General features: G+C 35.2%; 1 protein-coding gene across 1 annotated transcript in view; it reads right to left on the bottom strand.

Annotated features, from left to right (window-relative positions):
• Positions 1-776: 776 nt before the first annotated feature.
• The window catches only part of sec23ip (SEC23 interacting protein), a 17,931-nt gene continuing 5,656 nt past the window's right edge, over positions 777-13,051 (bottom strand). Inside the window, 15 exon segments of the mRNA NM_001077379.1 lie at positions 777-1,256; positions 1,349-1,514; positions 1,604-1,789; positions 3,572-3,674; positions 3,823-3,978; positions 6,297-6,470; positions 6,565-6,660; positions 7,324-7,500; positions 8,967-9,064; positions 9,543-9,751; positions 10,758-10,899; positions 11,693-11,782; positions 11,966-12,086; positions 12,632-12,721; positions 12,809-13,002. Coding sequence (NP_001070847.1) covers positions 1,175-1,256; positions 1,349-1,514; positions 1,604-1,789; positions 3,572-3,674; positions 3,823-3,978; positions 6,297-6,470; positions 6,565-6,660; positions 7,324-7,500; positions 8,967-9,064; positions 9,543-9,751; positions 10,758-10,899; positions 11,693-11,782; positions 11,966-12,086; positions 12,632-12,721; positions 12,809-13,002 — 2,084 coding nt within the window. The 3' untranslated portion in view covers positions 777-1,174.

Genomic DNA, 13,051 nt, shown 5'->3' with positions numbered 1-13,051 from the left:
AATGTGACCATGCAAATGTAAAGTGCTTAAATTTGACTTTGGAAAAGGTGTAAGAACGCTGCGCTTTATAAATGAGGCCTTTGTGTGAGAGTTTCTCCACATTTAGATGCTATAAATGAGTGATGCCACAGAATAAACCTTAAAATATAGTCTTGGTGCTCAGTAGTCCTACAGTGATCAGCATATATAAGTACACCCTCTCAAATCTCTCTTTTAAATTCATATTTTTAATAAGAAGCTATACAATATTATATTCATGTATATACATTAGATTAGTCAGTACTGAAGCCAAATCTGGAGCTTATCTAACAAAACAACTCACCATAACGGTCCAAATACTAGTACACTCAAATGTTATAGAAAAATATTAAATACAAATTTTAAAAAAGAGAGAGAAAAAAAAAGAGAAGCATAAAATAATAATAATAATAATTAAATTTACATTTTGTAAGTTGTCATCATTTTTTGCTTGAATTTAACTGTAATATCTTTCAGTTTCTAAATATGTTTGGTGACTAAAATATTATTTTAATAAATATATCTGTTTAATGAATCTGTTTTGTTTAAATGCACCAAAATACATAGCCTATGTTCACTGAGCGATGGATACAAATATTCTTTTTTAAAATAGGGTGTACTCAATTATGCTGAGCACTGCACATCATAATTTAAGTTGACTTATATCCAATTGCTAATAAACACTGACTCCCAAATATTGAACTCCACCCTAGAGAAAATAACTAACAGTCTCTAATAAACCAAAGTAACACATCAGCTACTAACAGTGAAGTTTATTATGACTCATGAAGGTTTCTCTTTTCACAGCGTAATATCTATCTGTTTCTCACTGCTATATAATAAAAATTCTGTTAATACCTTATGATTCCATTCACAATTGCACTCGAACACTTGCAGCTGTATAATTTAAGCTATAAAAATGTCGTTTTGAACAGTCGCGGTGGTTTTTAAATCCACTATTTGACTGGAATTTCTTCATTTAAGACATATGGAATAATACAAGTGTATTCGTTTTAATACAACAGACTAAATAACAGAAAATAAAAGTGAGGACAGTCCCAGTTGGAGAGTTGAAAACGGATTAAAATGTCCACTCGTCTGATGTTCAAAGTAATGTGAATTCTGACGACGGAGTGGGTTTCGCTGACTGATCTCATCAATGCAGCAACTGATCTGGCTGGATGTTCATAGACTTATAAATTTCCTTCAGAAGAAGCAGAGCGGTGTCTTCAGATTCCCTGAGGAAAAAGATGAACAATAACAGAGATTATTAAACACAAGAGGAGAACACATCTAGTCTGCATTATTGAAGATCCTCACACACACACACCAGTAACACAGATGACTCTGGAGTGCAAACAGGTATTCGTTGAAGCTCTCGATGGGTTTCTCCTGCAGGACGTAATCGATGCGGTTTCCTCCGTTCAGCAGACCCACTTTTATTCGGCTTTCCTCCTCCTTCTGTGGCTCAGGACTCTCCAGCATCTTGCTCTCCTCTGCGAACAGACAGTGAGATTTGGATTTTGACCGAGTCTGAGCTGAAGATTGGGCAGTGTGAAGTGATTAGGATAAGAGGATGACTCACCTTCTCCTCTCTGCATCTCCTCCTCTGCTTTGATCTGATTGGCCACCATGGCGAGCTGTTCGTGCAGTTGAACAGAAGAGGTGTGAGCTCGAGCAAACTCGTTGAGAGTCTGCCAAGCGCTCTTCAGAGAGCTGATAAAGCCCTGCTTTAGGTCAGAACCCATCCTGGATAAACTCTCTTTTAATTCTGCACAAAACACAAACAAATAGACAAATAAATATAAAAAACTACTAGTAATAATAATAACAATAATAGTATACATGCAGTTAAAGTCTAAATTATTTGACCTCTATAATTTTTTTTCTTTTTCAAATATTTCTTAAATGTTGTTTAACAGAGCAAGGAATTTTTCACAGTATTTCCTAGAATATTTTTCTTCACGCCAACTTAACTAGCATATGTTTTACTTAGCAGATGCCCTTCCAGCCGCAACCCAACACTGGGAAACACCCACACACTCTCTCATACACACACATACAATACAGCCAATTTGGCTCATTCAATTCACCTATAGCACATATCTGTGGGTGAAACCGGAGCACCCGGAGGAAACCCATGTTAACACAGGGAGAACATGCAAACTCCGCACAGAAATGCCAACTGACTCAGCCAGAGCTTGAACCAGTGACCCTTCTTGCTGTAAGGTGATCGTGCAACCCACTGTGCCACCATAACACCAACTGTTGAACAATGATTTGCCTAATTACAAGAGTCAGACAGAATCTGCGAACATTTTATAATATTTCTGCGCAGAATTTTGTAAAAAAAAATTAAAAAATAGTTGGATTTAAGCAGAATAATTTTGGCAGTAACGTAACTAAAAAACTTAATAATTTTTTTTTTTTACTTTAATTTTTTTTTATGCAAATCCAATTAGATCTGTTTGGTAAACAAAGTCTCTCACATAATAATATATCTACTAAAAAGACAATATTAATTTACAAAAGCATTGTAAATAAATCATATGAACATTTTCATATCAGTCAGTAATATTACTTAAATTAATTTAAAAATGGAATAAATATACATTTACACACATTTACAGAAATCATTTAATAGACTCACTGAAATGTTAAAAATCAGCGGAACTCTGATTGCGATATCAGATTGCGTGTGGGCCTACTAATTACCCTAACTTGCCTTATTAAGCTAGTTTAAAAATGTCACTTTCAGCTGTACAGTGTCTTGACAAATATCTAGTCAAATATTATGTGCTGTCATCATGGCAAAGACAAAAGAAAGCAGCTATAAGAAATGAGTTAATAAAACTATTATGTTTAGAAATGTTCTTAAACAGAACATGTAATATATAAATACAGATGTCTATACAATGAATATTAATTAATATAAAACGATATTTAAATATTAAAACAAGTATAACATGAACAAAATATATAAAAATGAAATGAATATTAAAACCTTTCAATTGTATTTATTATTGATATACATTCATTTTCCTTTAGCTTAGTCTCTATTTCTAGGCTCACCACAGTAAAATGAACTATTCCAACTATTCCAGCATATGTTTATCACAGTGGATGCCCTTTCAGCAGCAACCCAGTATTGGGAAACACCCATACACATTCATTCACACACATACACTAAGGCCAATTTAGTTTATTTAATTACACCTATAGTGCATGTCTTTGGACTTGTGGGCGAAACTGGAGCACCCGGAGGAAATCCACAAGAACTCTGGGAGAACATGCAAACTCCACACAGAAACGCCAACTGACCAAGCTGGGACTCGAACTAGCGACCTGCTTGCTGTGAGGTGACAGTGCTAACCAATGAGCCACTGTGCCGCCCCAATGATATGATATATACATATTATAGTTAAAATGTATTAATATTTAAAGTACTTATGATTTAATCAATAACTATCATAAACATTGTTTTTCATTTTTAAATTCAAAATAAATGAGAAAGATCAGTCAAAAAATGCACAGAAATGGTCAAATACATTACCGAGATGAAGCCTTTTCCTCCCTTTATGATGAGGGACCAAAACCGGCTCCAGGTCAATGTCTGGTAAGATCATGGGTTCAATTCTATAAGCAACTGGATCCAGCTAAAAGCACAAAGAAGAGGCTCATTATTGTATCTGCACAATTTAACTTGTCCATTACTCTCAATTTACACAGACAGTTTGGCTCTAAGATGTTTTTGTTTCCAAAAGTTGTAGATAAGCAGTAGACAAGCTAAGACACAGCACTTACAGGATGGTAGATGTTGAAGAACCCTTTGCAGGTTGGAAGCTGGTAAGACTCTTCAATTTTCTCCACTCCACGAACAGTTAGAAACATCCCGATGGGAGAACCCAGAGCGAAGAAACTCACCGGTTCAAAGTCCAGAGCATGATAGATCACTGACACCTGCACGAGAACATTCACACACAAAAAATTCACACTCCACATTCAGTGGCTAGTAAGTGCAATCACTGTCACTAGTCTTATCTTTTAAAATGAAATAAAACATAGCCTAAGATGAACCCTTAAACATAGATTAACCTTTCACTTATAAATTGATCCGACTAATTCTTAATTCATGGGACCATTTACATCTAAAATGAAGAAGAGTATCAATCAGATCAAAAGTAGACAATGGTTTGATTTAAAGTTTAAACAGGGTCTAAAATGTTTCGCATAATCACTCAAGGTGTTAGTTCAACCAAAACGGAAAATTATGTTATTAATTACTCGCCCTCATACAGTTCCAGAGACAAGTGTTCATCTTTGGAACACAAATTATGATATTATAAATGAAATCTGAGAGCTCCCTCATTCTCCATAGACCGCAATGGTCCAGACTTTGTATAGTTCGGTAACTAGTAACATCTTTAAAACAGTCCGCATGTCTTCAGTGGCTCAATCGGAATATTTTTGAGCTACGAGAATACTTTTGTGTACATAAAACAAAAATGGCAACTTTATTAAACAATTTCTCCTTGTATCCGGAGAGGCATATGTCACTGAACAGTGCTCATGAACATGCGCAATATACTGACACTGAAAAAAAACAGTTGAATAAAGTTGTTATTTTTGTTTTATGTGTGCACAAAAAGGATTCTTGTAGCTTGATAATATTCCTACTTTTCCACTGAAGACATTTGGACTGTTTTGAGGATGTTTTTTGATACCTTCCTGGACAAGTCGGTGATCTTGCTGTTTATGGAGGATGAGAAAGCTCTCAGATTTCACCTAATACATGTTTATTTGTATTCTGAAAAAGGTCTCCAGTGTTTGGAACACCATGAGCGTGAGTAAACTTTGATTTTGGGTGAACTATGCCTTTAGAAACGTAGCTGAAAGCTTTAAGAGGTAACGAAAGCATTTGTGGTGTAAACACTCAACTTAGTAAGCAATTTTTTAACAAAATTCCTGTTAATTCATTGAAATAAATTTAATTAAATCCACTTTAAATCTAACCCTCAAAAGCATCCTTGAAATAGTAGTGGCATTAACAAATATAGAAATGGCAGCAAAATATCTTCCTCAAATCACCTTGATCCACAGACCATGGCCCAATCACCATTCTACCCCTTAGTCTTTCCCTTCCCCCTCGCTTTTGCACATTCACATGATGGGGCTCTTGATAGTCTCCAATGCATTTTTTATGTAATCTAATGTATTGTTTATTAAATGCCTTGTCAGCAACCAAGGCTATTTTCATGGCAGGAAAATTGCAATAATAAATATGCAATTAAAAATTAACAAACAAATTAATACATAAATTAAATACGATTTGTAGTGTTAATACACGATAAAAATTCTAAAATCTTTTCTGGTGCCACTTTGCTAAAATTGTCCTAAAAAGGTCTTTTAAAAAGTCTTACTGAAGGACAGTTCAGTAAAATGTGTTTTATAGAAAGGGGAATTGTGCCGTACAAACACTGAGTAGGGTTTTCACCTTGGAGCAACAAAAAAAAGTCATGGGTTATTCTTGTAAGTCCAATTCGACATCTGGTCGAGAGTCTAGGGGTATAGGGGAATGTGTCAGATAGCTCTTTAAATGAATGATATAAATGAAGGGGTATGAGAAAATTGACTGAATACAGCTGCTACAGTTTGGTAAGCAATAGAGACCCACGAATGAAAAAAAAAGAGTGCTCATGTCATGTTCCTCAAAGAAACATAATAATAAAATAAAAATCCTCTAAATTTTCACAAACAATAGTTCTTTATTATAACCGCTTCATGTCCCACAACATATTTTAAATTCTGAAACCGGATGACTAGACAGGCAGAATAGTCTAGTGGCAGAGAACTAGCTTTTTACAGCACATGTGGAATAAAGTTACTGTTGTTTTCTTGTGATTACATTCATGAATATGAGCACTGTGTAAATACACAGTACAGTTTAGTACTTCTTGCATCATGATCCACCAGTCATATGCTCTGTATGAAACCGAGACCCTCAGGGAAATCTGGTGGCTCATACATTTTTTAAACTGAAAATTAACAACCTTTTCTAATGTCATAATATAGCACAAAACATATTTGTGAGTGGGTAATTGCCTTCTGGAATGACGACTTCTCATATGACATATAAGCTATAGCTACAACATATGATGACATGTGTTGGTGTAGTAGTGGTATTTCATTTCATAAGGTATTATTTTCAAGGGCCAAAAGGGAGGCTTAGGGTATAATATAAAATTGGGTCCAAATTGAGGTGCATATTTAAGCATTACCTGTCCTGTGCCAATTTCAAAATAGTTGTAATCCACGTGGATTGAAGACATGGTTCTTCCCACTGGCAGTTTGTTGATGGCAGGATCTGGTGTGGGCTCAGTCTGAACTGGAGCTTGGGTCTGCTTCAGTTCCTCTTTTTCTACAGACTTCTCTTTCAAAGCCTTTCGAGCAGCCTGTCGAAAAACATACATCACATGAAACTTGACAAATAGAAAAGCTATGCAACTACTGAAAGACTGAACATTAGGGAAACAAAAAGAAAAGTGCCTGTTTTGCAGACTTCTCCTTGATAAAATTGGCGAGTTTTTTACGTGGCCCCAGAGGAATGCTCATTTCCTTTAGATCATCCACTGTGCACAGCAGCTGCAATAGAGATCAAGAACAACAATTAGTTCTGATTTTAATACTGGCTATTTCATGGCAAAACCAGATCTAACTTATATATAAACATGATGATATTTATAAAATGTTATATAAAATATTTATTCATTTTTTTATATTTCTCAAGCGATATTTAATGGAGGGCGCCAATTTACCCAACTTACCTAATTAAGCCTTTAAATTGTACTTTAAGCTGAATACTAGTATATTGAACAATATCTAGTCAATATTGTGTACTGTCATCATGGCAAAAATAAAAGAAATCAGTTAGAAGTTAGTTATTTAAACTATTATGTGTAGAAATGTGTTGAAAAAAAGCTCCTCGTTAAACAGAACTTGGGTAAAAAAAATGTATTTAACAGCAGGGCTAATAATTCTGACTTTGTATATAGCATAGTATATAACAATAAAAGACATCATCAGTTATAAATAACACATTTGATACAAGTCTAAAACAGCTTTTTAAGGATTACTTTTAATTTAAACTCTTGCATCTTGAAAGGATTCACATTTATAAATATTTCCTCTCCAGATAAAAATCATTGTCTGACAGGACATTCCAAAAGTATGTGTAACAGTTTGATCTCTGTTACAATAAACATTTTGACGGACAAAAAAAATTAAGCTCATTTTAAATGTTCTCACCAGAGACTCAACATCAATTTTCTCATTTTCAAAAATGCTCAGATATTCAGATAACCCAATCGCCTCCAGAACAGACGACAGGCTGCCAGTCTCCTCTTCTTCTTCCTCCTTTGCCTCTTCCTCAACAGCCGCTACAGGAGGCACTTCAGCAGCCTGAACTTCAGGAGCAGAATTTACCTAAAACAGTTAAACAATTCAACAATTATGTGATGAAGGTTGTATGGTACAGGAATGCCATAAACAAAATATCATATTTAAATAGACAGTATTTTTTTTAAATGTATACACTATACATGTAATTAGTTGACTTAACTCTGAAAAAGTGAGATAACTCATTTAAAACAGTTAAGCTGACTTAATTTGTATAATAACGCACAGTTAATTTACTCAATTTTAAGGTAATCTGTTTATTTTTTTATTTATTAGTAAGTAAAGTCAGTGAATAAGTTGCTTCGTATCAAAACTGCATTGTAACACAGATAAGTCACAATTTATTATTTTAGTCAGAAATGAATGTAAAAAAGGGACACAAGCGCTCTAAATTAAATCTTAACATTTATAAACATGTTTTTATTTCCCCTCATTCCATAGCAAACCCTTAAAATAGAGGACAGAAAAGAAAACAAAATAAAATCATTATAAAATAAGCACAAAAACCACCATTTGCTATAAACATCAAGCTGGCAGCACAGTTGCTCAGTGGTTAGCACTGTTGCCAAACAGCAAGAAGGTCACTGGTTCGAGTGCCAGCTAAGCATTTTTTTTTTTTACAATTTGCTTTCACCATTTTAATTGATAGAACAGTAGAGAGTATAGACAGGAAAGCATGAGGAGAGAAGAGAGGGGAAGGATCAGCATAGGACTACGAGGTAATCTAACACAAGTCACTGTGAACTCCATGTGTGCCATGTGCCGACGCACTAACCACTACACAATTGCCGCCGACCAGGCTGGGCATTTCTGTGTTGAGTTTGCATGTTCTCCCCGTGCTTGCGTGGAGAATTTTCCTCTGGGTGCTCCGGTTTACCACACAGTCCAAAGGCATGCACTATAAGTGAATTGAATAAACTAAATTGGCTGTAGTGTATGAGTGTGTGTGAATGAGAGTGTGTGTGGTTGTTTTCCAGAACTGGGTTGCGGCTGGAAGGGCTTCTGCTGCGTAAAACATATGCTTGAATAGTTGGCCGTTCATTCCACTGTCGCGACCCCAAATAAACAAGGAACTAAGCTGAAGGGAAATTAATGAATGAAAGAATGAAGCTTAATAAATGTGTAAAGCGAAACTAAATCTGTGTAAAAAATGTCAAATACAAGTGTGTCAAGTGTGCTAAACAAATCCTCTTTTCTCTCTCATTCAACAAACAGACTTGCTTAAAAATTGAAATTGAGGGACATATTTGTTAAATAAGGAATGCAAGCCCTAAATTTTGGTCATAAATCTCGTGCAGTATGGCACTAAAGACCTTTTGGTCGCAATCCTTTGGGCAAAAATGCAAAAACCTACTGAAAATTTTTTTTGCTTGCATTATTTAAGCCTCTGGAATATAAATAAATAACTATATAGTCAGTTAGATAAGCAGAAATAAGCTACTTGTTTTATAAATGTACATTTAATGTCATCATCATTTATAACGTTCAAATACCTGTTTCACATTAGGTGCAGAATTTCCATTGAATATTGGAGCTGAAATGGGGGAGCCGATCTTCTGATTGGACAGTAGATCAAAAAGTATCAAAGAGCCTATAGATAAAGCAAAGCAATGTAAGAAAATTGCAAAACAAATATGAATAATCGTTCAGTCATGTTTATATACCTCAAACTTATTTCGATTTATCTATCAATATGAAGCTAAAAATCATTGGGTATGCTCACACTAGCATGTTTATGTTTATCTGAAACTTGATCCACACCAAACAAGTTGAACAAATAAATTGATGTGGTTTGACTGAAATATATACACAACATGGACCAAAGACATTGAAATAGACTACAGTAAAAACAGGACATGCTGTTGTAACCATAAAAAGGTCATCTCATGTATACCTCATGGGAAATGTGTCTCTATGCACCAGACAACAATAGTATGAAGAGGGAACTGCTTTGATATATTTTTAAGCTTGTCACGAGTTCTGCATGTATAGTTTTCTTTGTAAGTTCGAACCAAAAGAAGCAAGAGAATGGTTGTATTTATAAGTGTGTCAAAAGAAAGCATTCTCACCCAAGCTGTGTCCAGCTACAGACACCCTGCCTTTAAAGTCTGGGTTTCTTTGCATGAATAGTGTGTGTAAACGGTTCATCTCAAAAGCAACGGTGTCCATAATGGTCTGGCAGTAAGTCGGGCTGTTGTAGAAAAGCACGTCTAGAAGGGTTTCATTAGTGAAGTGACGTAATCGACCAGTGCTGGGCAGTGTAATCTTCTTTATCCTCCTACATGATAAAAAAATATATTAGAAAACATATCTTATGCCGAAAAACAAAACAAAAAAACTGTACTCTGAGTTTTGTTGACTTCTCTTTAATTGTCATCGATCTCTTTCAAGGTTAGGCAAGTTTATTTATATAGCACATTTCATACACAGTGGCAATTCAAAGGGCTTTACATAAACAAGAATAAAAAAGTATAAGAAAACAAAATGATTAAAAACAGATAAAGATGTGTTAAAAAGGGTTATAAAAGAATAAAAGAGAAAAGAAAAACATAATAGAGCGATCTGTCGGACGTGGCACAGTGCTCATTCAGTAAAGGCACAGCTAAACACATGTGTTTTCAGTCTTGATTTGAATGTGCCTAATGTTAGAGCACATCTGATCATTTCTGGAAGCTGATTCCAGCAGTGAGGGGCATAGTAGCTGAAAGCAGATTCACCCTGCTTTGACTGAACTCTTGGAATTTCTAGTTTACTTGATCCTAATGATCTGAGTGATCTGTTAGGTTTGTATTCACTGAACATATCTGTAATGTATTGAGGTCCTAGGCCATTTAGTGATTTGTAGACAAGTAATAGTATTTGTAATACTTTCAGCATTGTTTTGAATTTCTAATTTTATTTGTTTAAATGCGTCTTGGTATGGTTAACATTGCCTTACATAACCTTTAATACCTGTATAGTTTATTGTATACTTTGGTGTATATTATTTTTAGAGAATAAAAAATATATGTTTTATTATTTAGCATATATCTGTTATTTCCTCTTCAGTCTAACAAGCTAGTTTTTTCCTTCTCATAATTCTCTGTATGCTTATATCTATTTTTAATTTCTCATTATGCTCACTGTGGTATGTGGATTGTTAGTTCAAGTTATTTTTGTGTTCAAACAAATAAAAAAGAAAAACAAGAATTATAAAAAATATAATATATTTTTGATTTATTTATTTTATGTGTAATCGATACAGCACCCAAGTACAACTGAATGTATGTATATGTTCTTTCTACCTGTCAACTCCAGTAGCATCTCCATGCAGAGCTGTGTGCCAGTGCACAGGCAGAAACTCCACACGACTGATGACATGATCATCACGGGCCTTCCTGAAATGACTATTGAGCAACTTTAAGGACACACTCCGGAAGTCATCCACTGTAAACAAACAAACAAACAAACACACACACACACACACACACACACCACACACACACACACCACACACACACCACACACACACCACACACACCACACACACCACACACACCACACACACACACACACACACACACACACACACACACACACACAGACACACACAGACACACACACACACACACACACACACACACACACACACACACACACACACACACACACACACACACACACACACACACACACACACACGTTAACAGAAGCAAAATACACTGCGTTCAAATCAAGAAACAACTTGAAGTAGGATATGTTAAATGGACTAAATTATTAAAGCGAAAGTTCCCCCCAAAATAGAAAATGTTTTTGGTTTCAGACCTTTACAACTTTCTTCCATTGACCACAAAGATTATATTTTTAGGGAAGCTGAAAAATCGCTAACCATTAACATCCATTGCTGGAAAAAAAAATACAGTGAAAGTCAATGGTTGCAGGTTTCCAGCTTTCTTCAAAATATTATCTCATGTATTCAAAAAAAAAACAGTAGTTAACATTTAAAGTGGTTCAATACCTTTATCAAAGTTGTCCTAAAACTACTGAACAACACCCATTCTTGTCTTGGGACAATTTAAAAAACATTGTTGAATGTTTGAATACTGTAGATTTGAAACAAGCAAAGGGTGAATAAACAATGGCAAAATGTTCAGCTTTGAGTGAACTATCCCCATAACTTTAACCTATTGAATGTCTTAAAAACTGTATTTGATCTGGAGAGTAACTTAGTGTAACATACCGCACTCCACCATACTCCTAAACCGCAGATCACAGACAGGACCAATGCCGTGCACCATAAAAACCAGATGATCAACCTGAGGCATCTCACCTAGACAGGAAATTGCAATAATCTTCAGTCATTCCTCTATGCCAAGCATTTACATTTAAATATTGTTTGACATATCATATTCTGAAATTTAAGGGAATTTTAAGATGAGAATTTTTTTTTTATCACAAATTTCTGTCTGGATTAAGTAAGAAAATGAGAATTCTAACGTCAGAAGTTATTTACCATCAGGGACTTCATCATGATCATCGTCTACACCCCTCTTGACAACGCGAGGTCGAGTCTGGCCATCCTGTGTTGTACCCCATTCATCAGGAACAGCAGATGGCTGAAACTGCACAATCACCTGAGGAGGAACAAAGCACAGTTAAGCTAAAAGAAACAATGTTAACTATGGAAGCACATTTCAGCCACAAATGAACATAAGGTAATTGTGACTTTCAATGACAATTCTGACTTGATTTCATCACACAGTTCTGACTATTTTCCTTTTTCTGTTTTGTATAATTCCTAAAAAATAAAAATTCTAACCTCATTTCTTGCAATTCTGACATTAATTCTGACATTTCAGATATTATTTCTTGCAATCCGAAGATTACTTAATCCAGTTCTGAGTTGATTTCATATAACTTGCAGCTTATTTGTTCCATCTCACAACTGATTATTTCTCAACATTGTTTATTTATTTTTTTTATTTCTTGCTATTCTGCGTATTTTATCTTACAATTCAGTTTTTTTTTTCTTTTATCAAATCTTTTTTTTTTGCCTTAAACTGTGAGATATTCACTAGCAATTTCAAAAAAATACAAAATTTTGAGGTAATTTTGTATATTTTTTTAATGTGACTGAACTAAGCTTCCATAGTTTCCCATCAATCTGATAGTGTTGTACCTTTGGATTGTGCATCACGATGGTCTCACCAGATGGGAACTCCAGTCTGCGGTGCCACTGATTAGTAGTGACTGCTTTCTTATATTCCGCCTGTTTACAACACACACAACATTGAAAAATTAAATGACGTCCTGAAGAGCCAGCATTCAGAATATAGTTTTACAGAAAAGCACAAACCTCCAGCTTTTCACTGAAGTCTTCTGAATAGGGGATAAAGCGACTGTCTGTATCTCCTTTGTAGAACCAAGTACAGCGGCGGACCTCTGTGGGGTCCTCTTCCCAGTACACAGAGGTCCGTGTGCGGTCGTACAGTTGAACATCATAGCGTCCTCCATCCGTACATACAATCACACTCTCTGGATCTGGCTGAACTGAAGCAACAGATTGCAACGTGACTATGTGGTGAAACAGACTAAGAGT

This window comes from Danio rerio, chromosome 13 (genome assembly GCF_052040795.2).
Source record: "Danio rerio strain M-AB ecotype USA chromosome 13, GRCz13ab, whole genome shotgun sequence".
NCBI classification, from domain to species: domain Eukaryota; kingdom Metazoa; phylum Chordata; class Actinopteri; order Cypriniformes; family Danionidae; genus Danio; species Danio rerio.
This window is presented reverse-complemented; position numbering and strand designations above follow the sequence as displayed.